The sequence below is a fragment of the Pavona decussata genome, unplaced genomic scaffold (genome assembly GCF_977016875.1).
Source record: "Pavona decussata unplaced genomic scaffold, jaPavDecu1.1 SCAFFOLD_641, whole genome shotgun sequence".
Lineage (NCBI taxonomy): Eukaryota > Metazoa > Cnidaria > Anthozoa > Scleractinia > Agariciidae > Pavona > Pavona decussata.
Window position 1 is genome coordinate 1 of NW_028145873.1, and position 20292 is coordinate 20292.

Below are 20292 nucleotides of genomic sequence, written 5' to 3' on the forward strand. Positions count from 1 at the left end.
GTTTAAAAACGTCCCTGCAACGGTCGGAGGAAAGTAATATGTTAAAATGTTTGCGTAATATATTAGAGAGGTGAGGAAGTGCTGGGTTATATGTAACGACAAAAGTCAACATACTAAAGCATCTATTCCATTTAGCTTAGCTCTTCGCATCCGCCGTATCTGTTCTACTAACGCTACATTTCAAATCCGCATTAATGAATTAAAAGCTTATCTCCTCGCACGAGGATATCATAACACCTTCCTGGATTCACAATTCCTACGAGCTGCTAATATTTCTCGCACTGACGCTCTGCAAACTAACCGTAACGACTCTATTAACCGCATACCTTTTGTCGTTACATATAACCCAGCACTTCCTCACCTCTCTAATATATTACGCAAACATTTTAACATATTACTTTCCTCCGACCGTTGCAGGAACGTTTTTAAACACCCACCTATCGTCGCTTACAGACGCACTTCCAACCTTCGCGACATTTTAGTTAAAGCACAGCTACCGACTGTCACCGCTCCTAACAGCACTAATTCACCACCAGGATCTTTCCGCTGTGGACAAAATTGCGCCACTTGTCCTTACATTACTAACGGTCTTAAACATTACACATTTTCTTCAACAGGCGAAACCCGTAACATCACTTCACACATAACCTGTAACACCAAAAATTTAATCTACATGGTACAATGTAAACGCTGCCATTTACAATACATAGGTGAAACTAAGCGACGTCTCAAAGACAGATTCAACGAACATAGACGCACAGTTGACAAAACTAACATGTCATCCAAACCAACCACTGTTTCTGAACATTTTCTTTCTCACCCTAACCACTGCCACACTGACATGCAACTAATACCACTTGAAGTTATCCACTCCTCACGTGATTCAATCAGAAAAGCCAGAGAATCTTTTCTTATAGATTTAGCGGGGACCTTGGAACCCCACGGTTTGAATAGACGTGATGAATTGTAATTTTTTTATTTTATTTTATTTTATTTTACTTATTTCCTCATCCTTTGGTACCACCTTGTAAACGTCATTTCCGCTGCTCCCATGTATTGCAACATCCTCCATGATATATATTGTAATTTCATTTATAAAATTTAGTAACATCTAAACCTGAAGAAGGCTGGTTTGGCCAGCCGAAATATTGTTTTAAAATATATTACGTTGTGTCAGCTTTGCAGTAGTCTTTGGACTTCTCATCGTCTATTTTTCAAGTTTGGCTGATTAGATCTCCTGTGAGATCCAACGTACAAGCAAGCAGGATCTTCGTTCACGGCTTTTGCAGTTTTTAAAATTCTAATTTTCAAAACCGCATAGACAGTAAACAGCGGCCCAACCGTATCGGACACGGCAAGAATCCAAACCAATCTGACCACTTTCTCCATTGCGCCAAAATGTGCTCCACGAATCGAACACAGAAAATAAATCCATTATGGTAGATCTTCAAAGCTGCTTACGTGACCACGAATGGTAATGTTTTGTGACTTATACATCCTATGAGTCCCGCTAGCTGATTCAGTCAGAGGTTACGACGAACAAATTAGGGAAAAAATAACCATTAGAAGTGAAAATACTGTTGTTTGCTGACAATTCTTGACCTTACTGTATCTCACTTCATTTCAATGCTACAATCAAAATTCCAGATAAATTTTGGCCCTTTGCATTACTGTGTCAGTTGCAAGACGTTAAAAGGAAGCTTAAATTTGAGTCTTTTTTTTTTACAGACAAGGTAGATCTCCCATTTTGCGCCATAAAGCTTTAACATTCGGTGGTTATAAGCTATCCCTTTTCTTATTCCCCGTTTACCGTCGTTCGGTCAGTCGACCCAGGTGTAGGTGAATTTCAGAAATAAATGGCAATAAGTCATTATCTTTATTATCACGTTTCCCAGAAGCTGAGTTCACCCAAGTTAGCATTTAATTTGAATTTGGAGTTGAAAACGTATTTTACCGGCCGTAAATACTAAAAGTATCACCACTCGCTACTTAGTTTCGGATTTAGCAACCTTTTACTACCCGTGAATACTTACGTGGGGTCGTTAAGTTTTCCTTCGAATGATAACTAAAAAATGTAATGTATACGCGCCGAATTGTCTTTAAAAACCATGAAAAATGCGAAAACGTAAGTATAAATTTTTAGTGAAAAGGAACTCATAGTTTGGTTTTCTCTGATAAGTTCAAAGAGATCAGCATTTAGCGGAGGAGTTTCTTCAATATATGACAATGCTTTACCTTTTCAGAGTGTTGTCACCTTCGGTTTTACCGGAATTTTCGTTCGTTTTCATTACATCGTTTGGCTGCTGACCACAACATCCATCCATCTTCTCCTGCTTTTAGACTACCATTACTTTTTCCTATTACTATTATTATTATTATTATTATTATTATTATTATTATTATTATTATTATTATTATTATTATTATTATTATTTTATATATTTTTTTATTCTCACCGACCGACCGACATTAAATTTAAAACCGAGTCGACGGCGGTAAAAAGAGGGCGATGCCCGGCTAAATATTACGGGTACATGTTTTCGAACTTGTCAGAAAACCATATTTGCTACTTCAGCTACTCGAGCAAAAAAAAAAAAAATACTGGAACCTGACGGAATCTAGGAAAAAGGCGACTCCGAGAATACAAATCATTGCAGAACCAAGTTTTGGTTTATGTAAGTTTTAATGAAGAAGATACAATGCTGCAACTGTATTCCAGAGTCATAATCATGCTGTGTCACAAGGATGTTGTATTTGTACCTACGGTAAGATAATTAGCATATGGTACACAATGAATAAAGTTATTAGAACAAGTCTAATTCTATGGAGGCTTGAAGGCCTTCATTAATTGTAGGCTTCAAGTTCTTTATGTAGAAGGCTTCTAGAAAACCAAGCTGTGACCGATTGTCATCGCTATAAACTAAATTCGCTTTTGAGACGACATTACGGCTTTATAATGACGGCTAGTTGGGAGAAAATATATTCTGTATTGGTTGGAGCCGCGAAGCGGGGGAGCCCAATACGGTATATATTTCCTCCCAGCACCGTAATTATAAAGCTGTAATGCTGTCTAAAAATCGAATTTAGTTTTTTTTATCGCGATACAAGCATTTTGTTGGAGAGTGTAACGGATAAAGTACAAATCGTGCGCTGATTGAAAGAGGAATTCTTACTTCAGTCAAACTGTATGTTTTTTTTTTCTCGGGGCGGGTTGTTTGAATTTTTGGCTTTGATTTTTACGTCAAAACAAAGAAAGTGCGAAAATTTATAGTCCATAAAGTACCTACCATTGATAAAAATAGACAAGCTAGTAGGTTTGAACATTTTGCCAGCAAATTTTATTGAAAATTTGTTACTGCTGCGAGATAAACAACAACATGAAAACACCACAACCAGTAGGAAGAATAAAAACGCAACCATGCTAGTGCCCAAAGACGAAAATAGAACATTATTATCCTAGCTTAGATGTTGGGAGATTTAAAAATTTAAAATAAACCAAGCGGCGAAGAATACTGTAAAAGTAATCGAGTCTGCCGTTCGGCGCTTACGCTAGCCACGACAAGAAGATCAAATTGACAAACCTGAACCATGAAAGACAACGCAGCAGAGCTCTTGAAGCACTTTTTTCTAGAGATAAGAGAAACCAGAAAATAATTTTTTGGCGAAGAATATGAGCCAGCAACGTTGACAGCCTACCGAAAAGGCTTGAGAAGGTATTTTCTGGAGAGGCGCGGAGGTGAAAATTTCGACATTCATTGGCGATGGTACTAATTTAAATAACTACAAAAAAAATCTTTGAGCAAAGCGAAATCATCTCAAAGCGTCTGAAAAGGGGAGTAGTCCAAATAAATCAGATCCTTTTGCTTTGAAAATGCCATAATTTATTGGAATTTAAGCTCATTGTTATTTACTGTGGCCTTTTTCACACTCAAGAAAAGTATTTTATGTAAATTTCTCTTCATCGAATTTTAATATAATCACTGTTTAACGCTTACTTTCAAGAAAAAAAGTTGTATCCGCTGTATATGGTACATATTCACCACAAAAAAATATTATTAGTGTTCCTTGAACTGAGTGTCAGAAGCTTTGTAAACTCAAATGAGGAGAAATAAACAACACCATCCAACGTCGCATGTACGGCCTGTCAGATTATGCTAGCATAATTTTGAGCATAATACTATATCTGGAGCATCAGGCATAATGCTGGCATAACACTAATGTATTTTGCAGCATAATGCTGTTGTTTCTGAAAACTGTAAAAAGTGTATGCAAATTTTGCCAGCAACTCCAGTTAGAATGCACAAAGTTGAAAAAAAGGGAATATTTTAGGAACTGGATACCTTAGACTCGTACCCAGTGAATTTTGGTATAATCGAAGGCCTGGTTACCTCTTTATGCCAGGCTTCCAAGCTTGTACAGTGCACGTGGATTTGCATCATGGCAGAATCAGATAATTCAGAAAGACTAGGAATGTTTAATAATAGGTACGGTCCTATGGGGGGTGGGGTGGAAGTGTCATTTTAGTCCGGCATAATTTGAGCATTATACCTCCAGCCGAGCATAATTTTGAGCATGATACCTTGCTTTCACGGGTGACGCATAATCCGACAGACCCTAGTCGCATGTTCATTCACATTTTGACCTGTGCGCGCCGAACCCATTTAATTAAGTGCCGTGCTGCCATGCTTACATGACAGTTTTTGAGCCAATCAGAAACCGTCATTTTGAGACGACATTATCGCAAAATAAAAAGCCTCAGCGCAATAAAAAAATCCCCCAGGATCGCGGTAAGATCTTTTATTTCACAGTTATTGTGAACTGCCTGGTAAATATGGTTATTAAAAGTGACATCAATAGAACAATTGGTGGAATCAGGCAAGCCAAAAAAAAATAATAATTCTTTAAATCTATCACAATTAAAAAAGTGTCTGAACATAGATTGTTCAGATCTGGTGGCATGTTCGCGAAGCCGAAATGCTAAGGAACGATCTGTTATGCCAATATAATGTTACACACACACAGGACATGTTAATCTGTAAATAACGTTAGCTTTCTGAGAAAAAGGAACTGGATCCTTGTTGGAACAACAATGAGAAAGCTTGGAAGTAGAATAAAGTGTTACAAACTTAACATTTTCGCTAAATAAACTATTCAATTTCTTGATAAATTTGTTAATCAGGGTTTCACCTCTGCGACCAAGTTATGGTAATTTTATCCGGATTGTTTTAGCTTGATTGTTTTCTCCAACTCGACTTTCACGTGGGCGTTCCCCGTTCGTGTCAAGGCGATCATGAATGGACTTGCGATCTCTATTAGGGAATCCATTCCAAGATAAAACTTTGTTGATCCTTTTGACTTGGTTCTGGAAAAGCTTAGAATTACTACAAATTGTGGCCGCTCTAAAAAACAAAGCTTTTACCAAACGGTCTTTAAACGCCAAGGTGTGAAGCTAAAAACCGAAATGCACTGACCAGTATGGGTTTCCTTATAATTATAAGGGTTGTTCAAATTTTTATTGATTAGAAGGTCTAGAAAATGCACTTTATGATCAAGGAAAGTATCTACAGTAAACCGCAAAAATTCTTGTAAAATGAATTAAGCTTGTTAAGGACTTGATTAACGTCAGAGCGCGTCAGCAAAATAAGTGTCTCGTCTACATACCGTATATAGAACTTAATTGTGCCGGTCATAATGATATCATACATGAAAAGATATGATATTCAGTAGGAACTTTGTTAATACATTGAACTACCTAAAAACATTCTTTGACTGAATACTGATTACGAGTTAAAGAAGCAAGAAAATCAGAAAGAAATTTACCTATATACGAATAAGAAGTGTTGGTGGTATCAATAATTGGGCGAAACTTCGGTAAATTGGTGTACTGTTTGTGTGTCTTAGAAAAGCCATGAGCTCGTCCAATTCGTGCGGTCGCTGGTCTCGTCTGCTTCTTTTGATCATAATTTATTTGCCCTTGCTTATTTAGGATGTGGGGATGTTTCTGTAATGAGTTGAATCTTGTTATCGTGGGTTCCTTATGTAAACATTTAGACTTGTCGACAAATAGACTTTCAAGTGAAGAGATGTAATCTTCTTTCTTCATTAATACAACATCCTGTCCCTCATCTGGTTAAAGTCTTACTCAGGTTTTGCGTAGCTTTGTAAGAATACGCATTTGTTTGCATCCATATAGAATTGCTAGTCAAGTATATCCAGGTAACCATATGTAAACGTTCTCGTAAAGGTTCTCGTTCCTTAGCTTTTCGGCTTGGTGAACATGCCACCAGATCTGAACAATCTATGTTCAGACACTTTTTAATTGTGATAGATTTAAAGAATTATTATTTTTTTTTTTGGCTTGCCTGATTCCACCAATTGTTCTATTGATGTCTGTTTGACCGTATTTACCAGGCAGTTCATAATAACTGTGAAATTATAGATCGTAATGACAATCGGTCACAGCTTGGTTTTGTCGAAGCTTTCTGCATAAAGAACTTAAAGTCTACAATTAATTAATTAATGAAGGCCTTGAAGCCTCCAGAGAATTAGACTTGTTCTAATAACTTTATTCATTGTGTACCGTATGCTAATTATCTTAGGTATAAACACTGCTAGTGTAACATCCTTGTGACACGACATGATTATGACTCTGGAATACAGTTGAAATATTGTATCTTCTTCATTAAATTTGTTAAAAACCAAACCTTGGTTCTGCAATGATTACTATTCTTGCACTCGCCTTTTAACCTTGTTTATTCAAAACTGTCGGGTGGATCTGGATTCTGAAGGAATCTGTTACCGCAGTTTAGCTTCTTGTTACAGAGAAGTAATGCAATGGTCTCATGCTGATTTTTGTTTGGTAGGAAGTTAAATAACAACGATTTAAAGTCGTTCCCTGAAGGAATTTTCGATCATAACGCAGACCTGGCTGTGATGTGAGTACCTAGAACTATCGCTGATGTACCTGTCAAATCGAAGCTTCAACATCCCCCCCCGGGCATACCCCGGGCATTTGACCCCTTTGCCTTCCCGGGGGATGGGAAATTTGATCCTCATGCATAAGGGGTGGGGAATTTGAACCCTAGCCTTGATGTCATGTGACGTGCCTAAGTGCGTGCACAAAGCATGATAAGTTAGTGGGCCCCCCCACAAGTTATGGCGGAGGTCGACATGTCAATTTTGTCTGATTTTTAAACAAGAAATTCCGCTCTAAAAGGGCAAGCCCCTCCTTCATTTCACACCTTTGCGGGCGAGAGATGCAAATTTAGGCACTGTTCAGTCGTGGCAAGTTGTTGACTCAAGCGTCCACTGAAAAATATGCCTCAAAATTTTATAATATCACCACAGCAATGTAAGATATCAAGTTCTTATTTGTCTCACAAGGGTTATTCTAAAAACTAAGCCAATTTTACGGGTAAAAGCCGATGAAAAAGGCACATGTTGTTTGTTAGTTGTTTACGCTCTGATGGTTGATTGACAACTGAAGGTGAGAATGGTCTGGCCAGGCCCCTTTTACCTCGGAACTTCCTGTTTAAGGGAAGGGTTGTGGCTTCATGCGGCGCCGCTGGGCACAAGATACAATTGATAATAAAGGCTTAAATAATCTGGGTTTAGTCTACGATGTTTGGCATATCGTGTTCGTATTTCAGGTATGCTCACAGTGTTTTCTCAGTTCTTACTACATCGGATGCGAATCATTTGCTGTTAATTTAAACTTTGGTTCGAGAACTGAAGGCGTTTCTGATTCAAAATTCATCCATGTGCATGTGAAACTTGAGTCACCACGTGCAATAAAACACTGGAGGCGCCCTCGGTTATTATTTACTGTAGAACTGAGAAATTTTGATCTCCATGTACAATATTGTATATCGCATAAAACTATATAAAATAGATATCGATTATTATATAAAATTAAGTGGTTTATCAAGTGTTACGAAATCGATAAATCGCTATCCCGCCAGTGGCGATATCATTTTTATCAACACTTGTGTCAGACCATTTTTGACCAATCAGCTCGCAGTATTTTCGTGTGCTGTCAAGCACTGGTGGTTTTCCGAAGGATTTTCCGCCGTTTGGCTGTCGTTTGGTCTTTTGGGAGTTTTTGAGTTAGTCTTTTCGCGAGTCGAAGTTAAGTTTCTTCTAAAATGGAGACAAGCATAAGCAGATTTGTCGAGATCACAGATAAGAAACTGATCGAATTCGTAGAAGAACAAGAAAATACGAATACAAAGAAGAAAACTGCGTACGACGTCGAGTTGTGTGAGGGTATTTGAAAGCAGCGATGAAAGCAGTAAGCTTAATAGAACAATATGTTCAGATTTACTTGTTACTGTAAGCCAAATTTCAAACCATATTTAATATGCCATTACCTATACCAGGGACCTACCTGTTTATACGTTTTCTATTTATATATATTTTGTTTGTGGCCTTTTCGCTTAAAGTAAGTCTTACTTTGTATCGACATAACTCGGCCTGGTTTAGGATTGACACAAATAAACAACTGACTGTAAGCTTATGTACTCAATATCAAACCTTAGTTTTTGAAATAAAGAAGAAAGCATATTTTGTTGTATTGTGAGGATTTTATGTTGTAAAAAGAAAATTACATGGTCGCTTAGAGATACGAAATTTCTCTTCTCATGTTGAAAAATATTTCACGAATGAGCGCAGCGAACGAGTGAAATATTTTTTTAACACTCGAAGAAAAATTTCGTATCTTCGCGCGGCCATGTAATATCCTCTATATGGCTTATTTCCCCGTGGTGGGGTATTTGAACAGCTATTTGGACTGGAGAGGGGGGAAATTTGAACACTAATTTTCAAAAAATTTAAATGCTCGGGGGCATTGCCTGGGTGGAATGTTGAAGCTTCCATTTGACTGGTACATAATAACCCAAAAGAGATTGACAAATAGCAAACTGGGAAAACAGTTTAAGGGTATGTTACTTTGTAAATGACATATTTGCAAAATTTCCCAAGAGATAATTTAACACTTTATAAATCAGTTCAGTTGCGTCAATTTCATGGAAAAATTTTGTTAAAAATTTCGTGATGGTGGGGGGTTTTCAATTCCAGTTGACACAGACGAGGAAAACGACAAGCTTGTGGTTACTGTGGTGGAAAATATTAAAAGACAAACAACCTACCCGGTCTGACAGTAAGGATCCTGTGAATGCTGTCATTGAAAATAATCAGGTTTTAAAGACAATTAGCAAATTAATTTTATTTCGCTTTAAGAACCTGCACGGATATTAGTCCCCGGACATCATGTGTTTCTCTTGAACCTCGTAGTCAGTTTTCTTCGAGCCTCACTCTGGAAAGCTGTTTCAGTTCTCGGAACATAAAATGACCACAATTATGTTTTCGTGCCAAATAAAGGTTATCGGTTATTTAGGAAGCCGTTTCATAGTATCAATCAGTTGTATTGGTTAGAAGCTTAATTTGTTTGTGTTTAGAAACTTGGGTGACAATGAACTGAGGACCTTGCCTTCGGGTATTTTTGACCGCAATATCCAGCTGAGAAGCCTGTGAGTAATTTATTATTATTATTATTATTATTATTATTATTATTATTATTATTATTATTATTATTTTCTTCTCTGAATAACAGGTGCGTTGTTACAAAATGACTAGTCATGCAATAAATAAAAAAAAAACAACAACAACTGGCATTTGATACTATTCTGGCTGTTTAACGTTGTTGCTCCAGTTTATGGCTAAAGAAATAAGAAGAATATAAAAATAAAAGATCAAAAGACTGTGTTAACTGAGAAAACACAGGAAGTTCAAAATTTTGCTTTTTTGCGAAACAAACAATGTTCTTCATCAGAAAGAAACGATATTCGTAAAGTTACTTATGAGAAACGTTACTTTATTTTTATTATTTAATTCTATTCATTTGCTACTGTCAAAAAAAGCAGACAACTAATCTAAAAAGAAAAGCTGATGGCATCTGTTTAGAAAATTTACACTTGGAAACAACTGCATTCAATTTAAGATTATATCTATGATAGGAACTTGAATAACAACCAGCTAGTGGACTTGCCTGCAGGTGTTTTTGGTAATAACACTGACCTGGGACGGCTGTAAGTGAAAATACCCTTTTATCTTTAAAATGATCCCTGAATAATTGCTAATATTAATAATTAGCAACAACCGCACTGATCGTCTTCCGATTATATCTTGATAGCTTACGTCCTGGGGACGACTTATATGACTATTTAGTGAGGCGATATGGTGAAGGGAATGTGCCTCCAGAATACCTTGATGATAAAGCCGACCTGTGGGGTCTGTAAGTAAACCTTCAAAGATTTCTTATCTAATTCAAAGTGTATAAACTTGCGTTTTTTGCAATGAGTTTAACAGATTTTTTTTCCTTTTTTTCATTGACAATAATAAGAGCCTTGAAACAATCGGTATCATGGCTGATTGTAACTCAAAACCGTTAATCTGAAACAAACTTAGGTATTTTGACTGTAGATGCTTATGATCAGAAAATTTTTGTTAAGTGGATGTTCTTAGTAATTCTTCTTTAGCTAAACACAATAAATAAAAAAGCAACATATTTTCCCTGCTCAGACTGAAATACATATTTTTGACAGGTTCTTGTCTAACAACGAATTGAGGAACTTGTCGCGAGGAATGTTTGACAACAATACCAATTTGACGACTCTGTAAGTGAGGCTCTTCCTACATTACAGAAAATTAATTCTTATGAACACAAGCGGGACGGAGACAGTACCATCAATAAGATGCCTAATCAGCGTCAAAAAAAACGAACAAGTCTTTCTGATTTAACTACTACTCTTTGGTTTTTATTATTCGATGTCTTTCTTCCTAATTTTGTTGTGTTTTTTTTTTATTATGATCCCGAGAATTTTCTAGAAAACCTTTGGGCAGGGTTTCGTTTCAAGGGTAAATTTTGGTCATGATTAACAAAAAGACAAACAAACAAACGACGAAAATACATTTCTCAACTCCTGGCGAGGCATGCAAAACCAAATTTACGCCACGTTTATAGTCCTAACTTTCCAAAATTAACAAAATATAAACATCAAAAATATAATGCATTTTTAACAATGCGTAACCTTTTTCCCCAATGTAACGATCAGGACATCTTCAGAGGTTTTTACTTTACGGTACTAATAATGTGGCGGCGAATGACAAACAATAGACACCCAAGCTCAATGAAAAACTCTTGCTTAATGAAAGGTAATTGACGGACTGGTTATGAAACATTGCCATGAGAACAATGGTGCTACAATTTATGTTAAAAGGGCGGCGACTGTGCACAATCCTTTGTTTAAATGTTTACACGACAGTTAAATATCTTAACATGAACGTTTCTATTGGTTAGTTGCTCCAACACATTTTAAAATCTATTCTCGTCTGTGCACGGTCAAGCCCAAAAATGCTAACAAAGACAAAGAGCAAAGAAGTTTTTCAGGCTTCATAACCATTGCCTTTTATTAACTCTGGCTTGATTGGACAAAAATGACATGGAATAGTCCTTAATTAGAAAAAGGTTGAACGAAAAGAAAGGCTCAGATTACCACCTATGCCTGTTGTTTATCACTTTTTAATTAACGTTCTTCTAATATCGATAGGAGCAATGCGACAATTAACTTTACATAAAAGCTGCTGAACTAGAACAGTTAAATGTACAAAACATTATCTCCGAGGTGTATTTCTCATTCCATCAGTTACTTGTATGTTTTTTTTTTTAAAGAAAGTAGCTCTTACAGCACTGTTTGCAAAAGCAAAGCAGGTTCGATAGGCGCCAGATGCAACAACTCTTTCAGACACTCCCATCCTTCATCAGATATTCCAACTCCAAATACACTAAGGTTTATGGACCTTACTGCAACCTTGTCCTTTTTGTTTTGTATAGATGGTTGGAAGGTAACGAGCTACGAGAATTGCCTCCTGGGATATTTGACAACAATCCTGAGCTGGATACTCTGTAAGTGAGGCTTATTTAGCTGAAGAAAATGAAGTTTGTCCTTGAAAGAATACTGTGAAATATGAGGCTCTTAAAAGCAAAATGAAACGGTCTTTTGCCTGTGACTACCACAAGTCTTCGATATCAAGATTTGAACACATAATCATATGGACGTTTGTGAAAGTTTACATATTTAATATTATCTTTTTTTTTCTGTTTACCCCTGGACACGTGATGAAAACAAGCAGGATACAATACAGTGTGAAAAGACTTGGAACTGAAATGACTGATCGCTGAACTACTGCCAGTTTTGCTTTCGAAAATTCATTCTAGCTACAAAATGTTTTCTACGCATAACTTATCTTGTTTAAGGGGGAATTCCTCTTTAAAATATTTAATGTCACTGTTCCCGATGAACGTATCGCGACAGCGATATGCACTAAAGGAATGCGCGAAATACTTAACAAAAAAGATAACGACTCAAAATGGCGTTATTGAGGGGAACACTGCCTTGCAGTATGTTAGTCAATGCGACTTCCGGTTTGCGTCACAAAAACAACCTCACTTATCCCCCCAGCACTACGAGCTGAATGGCAGACAGCACGTGTTGGATCGGACAAGAGTATTGGTTAGCATGCGATAAACAAAAGCAAAGATGCGAACAAGCTTGGGGGAAGTCGCTGCGCAGACTTAAGCGCACCACGCGCTAGTGACCCTAGTTTATTAAAGCAAGGAACGCAAATAGCCCATCCCCAATGGGAGGGTAGGAGGGAAAGAACTTTTGACAAATTAAGAGCAAATACTGACTACACTGTACAACAGAACTACGAATTGAACCTTTAACAGTTTGCTTGGGATTTTATAGCTAGACAGTGTCTGCTTACTTAGCCAGTAGTTTAAGCTGTACTATACAGCGGCTTGGGTTTACACGTGTACTTATCAAGTTATGAATGAGGCCTTAATACTTTCGACCAATGCAAATAAATGTTACAGTAAGCTAAGGACGACAAAACCATAATGTTGTGAGCTAAGCTACCACGAAACTATTGATTGCGCTGACCTTGGAAGCATGACTACGCAGTAGCTCCACTGAAAGCGATCCGCCATGAGTAGCTTGTGAGAACAAGTAGCGCACGCGAGCCACGTTCCATTAACAATATTTTACTAATCTGACAGTAAAATCTAATTTTACTTTGTTCCTGAGCGGCAGTACTCAGTGGCTCGGAGTTCATGATGGAAGAAAACAATCGGATTGTCCAGCACTAGAATACAAACTTTCACGCCATGCCATCTTCTGGATGTAATATCCGGGAACTTTCTTTTTACAAATAAGGAACTTTTGCATGTATTTCAATACTTTGCCAATATCTGCGAAATACACTAAGTAAGACGGGGTCCCCTTGCCATACCTGACGAAAATTCCTTTGGTCTAATTTCTGCTTCTTCCGCCTGTAAGCATAGCACTCAGAGCCAAAAACCCCACAAGTTAGGCTTGCAGCCTGTCAAAGCAGAATAGGGTGTTTACTACAGACGATTGTTAGAGCACCTATTTTGCATGTATGCAGCTGCCATGACTGCATATGTCCAAAACTCTTTACTTGAACTGCTCTGTATCTACCCATCTCAAACAGAGTTCTCCAGTGGCGCTCAGCAGCCTCATTTTGGTCAGGGGAATAAGGCGCAGAAGTATCCTGCCTTATCTGGTTATTTCTGAGAAGAGACTAGAACTCGTGTCGGATGTAAATTACCCGCCGTTGTCAGACCATACGCATTTGACCTTACCAAATGGGGCCGAGTCCGCTAGAAATCTCACTGTGGCAGCTACGGTGTCACTCTCATTCTTTCTTCATTTCTTCAGAAATCGTCAGTGAATGCTAAATAATCTCTATAACCTTCTCTAGAGGCTGGATCAACAGGTCCAGCAAGGTTAGCATAGACTAATTTATTCCAATGATTCAGTCGGCACGCACCAGGTTTCCTATTTCTACTGTGCGTCAGTTTCCCTGGTACACAAACCTCGCAATCGCTAGGTCTACTGGTGTTTTTCTGACTAAACTAGATGCGATCTACTGCATGTCCTAATTTCAGAATGTCCTCATAATTACAGTGTCCCAGAATTTCTTGCCAGTCCTTCAGACCACATGTGGTAGCTGGCAGAATCAGAATCAATCAAATCATCATATGTGCTTACATAATACAATGTACCATGTTTCTCAATGTTAAATTTAGTAACGTCCTTCTAGATCAGTTCAGCAGAATCCGGCTAGAAAGTAACACTAGCACCCCTCTCGGTTGCAGCTTGGACAAAAAAGATATCTTGAGGATCGATACGATAAAATGTAAAAAAACGTTCATTAGAGTCGCCGTGAAGTGTGTTCCAGTTGAATCCTTGCTGGTCATTTTCACGGCTCCTCTCTTGAGCGCAACATTGTCTGATCGTAATCCATTTGCTAGTTCAATGTAGTGTTTATCCGGTTTGAACGTGTTGTCAAACTTGGCTAACTTGGATTCATCAGCAATGATGTGCCTTCTTCTTCCGGCAATGTGTTAGGTTTTCTTGAATTTGCTTCGCCTGCATGAGTGTTGGTTTCAAATGGGGAGAAGTATTCTAGTACTTCATCATGTGAATCATCTGCAGTTTCACATCTTGTACATGTCTACTCTGTTCTTCGCCATGCGACGACGCGTTCTGCACTGTGTGACTTACTACGACAAGTGCTACACAAGTGTCCAGTCTTAGCTTTTTTTCTCTTACACTAGCATTCAATATGACCTGATTAGCCACGTTTGTAACAGGGGTGATACCATTCTTGGTTTCCTTCGCATTTTGGTTAGGCTTAGTGTGGTTATTCGTAGCCTTCATAATTGAGTCATCTCCGGCGGCTGTTTTAGCTCCTTCTGTGTCTTGGAAACCTTGTAATGCGACTATGAACTTACTGAATGTTTGCTGTTTCTCGCTTTGTGTAATAACAACAAGAAACGGTTTGTAATCATCTGGAAAACGCTTCAATACCATGGCTATAAGAAGACCACCAGTCGCGGTTTCTCCTGCGCTTCTAAGGACTGCCGAGCAGCAGTCTCTGTTGTTATAACATAGTCAGTCACAGATTCATTTGCCTTTACTAGCGACGTCAGTTCAGCATACAATGCGATGACTCTTGGCTTGCCCGTACCAGCATAATGGGCTCTTAACATCTTCGATTCAACGTTTTTCCTCCATCGTCTACAGCATATCCCATGACGAGGGAAAGACTTTTATCATCGAGAAACTGAATCAGTTTGGCGAAAGCTTCTCCGTTCTAAGTTGCACTAAGGCCTTCCTCGGTCTCTGCTTACATGGTGTCTTTCAGTATAAGCAATCGCATGTGTCCAAGAAAATTTAACTTCCGACCGTTCATATTTACGTTCATCTCTATCGAGAAGAAGCCTTCCAAATCCTGAAAGATGTTCTCTAATGGGACCATAACCTGTTGAATTTCGATACCGGCGCTCATGATCGAGGATAAAAATATCAGATTATCTAACTCTAGAATACAAACTTTTATCTCATGCTTCTTGTTGGATGTAACATTCGGGAACCCTTTATTTACAAATTAGGGACTTCTTGCACAGGTAACCTAACGAGGGCAATTATAATGAGATCACTACTAACACAAGCTTCTATGGACCTTGCAAAAACATTGCTCGCCAAAATAATATTTGAAACTGGTAGTCCCACTTTCCTTGACAAGACCTAAATGCCAAAGCAAAAGACATGAAAGGAAAGGATGACTACAACAAAAGAAAAGTTAAATAAAACATCTCTGGCAGACAAATTCCAATTGGAAAACACCGTATCAAAATCATAATAGATGAAAAATTCAAGAACTCATCCGAACATTTTGCTGAACTGCTTTGGCGTTCAACACTATAAAATGCAGTTGGCATATAATCAGCAAGAGCAACACCAATGGCATGCAACCAGCAATAATTTACTGTGATACTAAGCCAAATGAGGGGGGGAGGGGGGTCATTTGAAAAAGTACTCACAGACTTTTCCAGTAGCCAAGTTATACTTCGAGTTGTAAACGGTGACTGGTTAAAGCTTTCACAGAACAGGTTAACCAGGTGCACAGCCACGCATTCATTACACCTGGGTATCATTGTAAAGAGGTACACTTGGTTCAGTGAGAAAATGGGCATTGACATATCCGGCTGGATGTTACTGCTCCTTGGAGTTTACAATACTGGCAGACTGTTTTTGATTAATTCCTATTATTTCTTTATTTATAATGGAGTTTGGGAGACCAAAAGATATCATATTCACCACGAAAACTCTCCTTGGAAAAGTTACCCAATTTTCAGACTATTTACAAAGTTAAATTTTTGATCGTAATAAATACATCTCATCGCCTGTTTGTGGGGATAGGTGCAAAGAAAATTGCGATGCGCCCGGATAACAAAGGCGAAGAAAATATTGCGAGCAAGATAAAACAAGAGGGAACTGCTCATCCACTGCTCATCTTCTCATTACTAAATTCCAATTTTGCAGACAATTGGAATTCACTCACATTGCTATTTTAACAAAAAAATTAGTACTTGTTGAAACATACTAAATGACCATGGTAGTAATGGTAGTAATGCTTCACTGTTTCTAAATCCATTAAAAATAAACCAATGAAATTCTGCTCCTAAGAATTAGCCTCTTAAAAATTGCCGCTGCCAAATTTAACTATTTCTCAGTTATTAATCAATTTACATCTAGGTAATGCGTACCCAACACCAAAATTAAATGAAAAATAGAGTTTGATAACGCTGGTATCAAATCACCCGTCAGTGTTCTTGCAATGACGTTTGCGAAGCAGTTATCATCATCACCATCATCATCATCATCATCATCATCATCATCATCATTTATTTGCCTTTATGTGTATAACAAATTATTAAAAATATACCGCAGGTTGTTAGGCGAGGAGACCTCAGGAAACCACCAAGCTTATAGGAGAGGCCACCTCTACATCACAATATTAAACAAGATAAGGGCTGCTACTGTGTCCAGTTTTAATTCGCAGCTGCTGGTAAATCAAAGCCAAAAACCCTGGGACTCGCACCGGTCTGGGGCAACCAAGACCAAGCTCCATTTTTCTCTTCGCCCTATATCCCACTTGGGAGCCTATTTACAGGTTATCTCACCGACTGCAAAACGGTTTTGCTCGGCCGGGATTAAAATATGGCATTATCATACTTCAAAAAAAAACAAAACAAATATAAGCAGATGCACGGATCCCGCGTGGAAATATAAACCACTGAGAAAGAAACGTGAACAAATATGTCATCATGATGCAGAGGACTTTCCATTTTAAGTAAATTTTGATATAACCCTAGTGGAGGTGTAGTATGAAATACCGCTCCTATATCTTTCTTTTGTATTTTGGTGGTCGCGCCTGTTATCTGCTTCATCATACTTTAGCCGCTAAATCAACAAGCGCTCACCACGTAAAGTTTTATTTACTGGAGTAACGCCATAAGACACAAGATACAAGACAAGATAATCGAGCCCGTCCCAGCGTGACAGTTCTAAAAGAAAAATACCATAATAGTAAGGAACGATACAAAATAAAATGAAACATAAGAATAAAAACGAACCTTATCGGTGATTCTTCATACAAGTACGTCCAAAAGCGTAAGGATACGACGCCAAATACAGAAGCTTTGCGACGATACGCTACAACGCCAAGTACCGTGGTAGACTAAGGCCCAGTTCAGACGCCGAACTCAGTTTCATGAGCCGAACTTAAGGGTACTTCCTGGGTTCGATAGGGTAAAAAAGGGAAAAAACATTTTTTTCGACCAAATAGAATTTGGGGATTTTATCTAACATTTACTGAAAAAAAAAAATTGAAAAATATTAAAAAGCGCGCGAGATATTTAGGAAAACGTATTTCCATCTAAAAGTAAATAAATAAAAAAGGTGTCATAATCTCCTTAGTGCGAGACGCCCCAGAGGAATTTTCGCGGCAAACGCTTCATCCGGGAGCTCGTATTTCGGAAATAAGCATATTTTGTTTACATCTCGCCTGCAGAAAATTTCTCACTTCGAATTTTCTATTCTTTGCCGGCGCTTCCCACATGGAAAAGTCATCAAAAAACGAAAAGAGCCTGTGGATAAAATCCCGGAAGAAGCCAGGGCCTAAGAAAAAGGGAAAGATAGGTTTCAGAGAAGATCATCCGAAAACGTGATCTTGCAGAGAGCAACAAAGGCTCTTGGTTCGACCAAGAAACTCTAGTCGACGTTGAAGGTTCTGTCGAAGTTGATCACGAAGAACTGGAGCAGCGGCCTTCAAATTAATCCACTGTTATTGGATCAAGTACACAGAGGTCGATTGCCGTGCAAAAGTCCTACAGGGTAACTTTGCAAGCGTCCTGTGAAAATATCAAATATCATATTCTGCATCCTCTGGGCCGATTTCTTTCTCCTGCAGCGAGATAAAACCAAATAACATTTTACTGCGCGTTTGTAATGAAACATTGGAATAAAATCAGCAAGAATTAGACCGATGAAATAGAACTCAACAGAAGCGTATCAGCCCACGTGTAATACTGGAGATAGCGCGTTCTGCGTGGCCCTTTCTCTTGCTTTTTGCTCCGCTCCACGCTATCTTGAATATTTCTTACGAAGAAATCACCATCGTACCTAAATAACAGTAAAAATGCGATTTTCTTTCATTATACATTTCCTTCGATACGAAATGAATAATCACTTTATCTTGAAGCGCCCGGGTTGAAGCGTAAATTACATTACACGCAATCAAAACGAACAACCCACCCAATAGATTTCATCTCTGTTATCAGTGCACTCCTCCGAGGAGTGCACAGTTTGGCAAACTCTCTGCTGACGCGCTTCTGGTTTCGTTAGCCTTGGTTTTTCCCCGTTTTCCTGGTTGATTTTTACGTTTTCCTTTCGCCACTTTCCCCATCTCGCTCGATCACAACAGCGGAGTCTAAAACGTGTCTGCAACGCGATACTTTTTCCGCGAAATTCTGTGCTATTGTTGTTGACGCCATGGGGTCCTGTTGCTCGATTGGCTCGCCACCTAATGAGGTGTCATAATCTCCTGTGGAGGCTTGTTTTTCTTGCAAACCTTTATCGAGCAAAAACTCGCACTTGAATTTTGGCAGAGTATGTCGACTTTGAACGAATTAATAGGGTATGTGGTTTTGACGGATTGTCGTGAAATTTGGCCAGAAGATTCGAGGAATAATGGCAAACAAAAAGGTGTCAGGGAATTTTGAATTTCAAAATATTTTTCCCGGGGCGACTGTTTACGCAACACGACTCAAATATTTTTTGCTACTCAAACTTTAGACGTGGATATCTAAATAACCAATCAGAATTTCGAAAAAGCCTGACACCTTTTTGTTGATTGATGCCTTGTGAATAACACTGTGCAGCGATTTCGTTCTTCGCGCGGCGTTCGATAATCGATTAATTCAATGGAACGACCATCGGTCGATTCGAGGTTCTACTCGCTCCTGGCACTTAAAAAAGGAAAAGATCGCTCAATTATATTTTTTATAGAAAACTACATTTATTAAGCTTTATAATGATATATAGTTTGTTAGAGGTTTATAAAAACTTGCGCGCGTACGATTTTTTTTCCAAAGGACACCCGCGAACCCAGGAAGTATCCTTAATTCAAATTAAGGTCGGCCCAAATCACGAAAATTCCCGCCTTTTGATTCCGACACCGAACTTAATTAGCCGAAATTAATTAATTATTTAAAGCAAAACCAATCTAAACGTCAGCGGTTTTTTTTATTTCTTTTATATTTGAAATACGTTATAATAATTTATGCATTAGGTTCGTCTCATGAAAAGTTCGATGTCTGAATCAAAGCCGTTCCAAAGCCGAAATTCCCGGCTAAGCCAGGCGAAAAGAACGGCTGAGTCGTTCCAAATTGAAACAACCGTTCTCAACTGATTCAGACGCCGAACTTTTCATGTACTTAATTCGAGGTATTAGGTTCGGCTTATGAAAAGTTCGGCGTCTGAACCGGGCCTAAAAATGCGAAATTTACAACGACGCTAACTGAATTCATACGAAATAGGAGCTACATTCTATCATGCACGTGACAACGATACAAAACAACAAAGAAAAAAAATATATGAAAAACATTTGCATAGCGCGGTAGCACATATAATAACGCTTTGATGTCACAGACAGATGGGTAGCTAGTCTCCTTCGCAGCCGCTCGGGGAGCGTTGCGTGACTCCGGCCCGAGCGGCTGCGAAGGAGACTAATGGGTAGCAGGAGGTTTAAAAACCATCTGTACCACAACTGCTTGCTTTTGTGGTGTCAGTAGTGTTTCTT

At 38.4% G+C, this 20292-nt stretch overlaps 1 protein-coding gene across 1 annotated transcript in view; it reads left to right on the forward strand.

The window, feature by feature from the left end:
• The first annotated feature begins 6824 nt into the window (after positions 1-6824).
• LOC146449107 (uncharacterized) overlaps positions 6825-20292 on the forward strand; it is a 41538-nt gene continuing 28070 nt past the window's right edge. The window contains exons 1-6 of the mRNA XM_085102013.1: positions 6825-6935; positions 9456-9527; positions 10014-10085; positions 10190-10291; positions 10602-10673; positions 11891-11962. Coding sequence (XP_084958139.1) covers positions 10642-10673; positions 11891-11962 — 104 coding nt within the window. The 5' untranslated portion in view covers positions 6825-6935; positions 9456-9527; positions 10014-10085; positions 10190-10291; positions 10602-10641. The remainder of the gene's footprint in view (positions 6936-9455; positions 9528-10013; positions 10086-10189; positions 10292-10601; positions 10674-11890; positions 11963-20292) is intronic.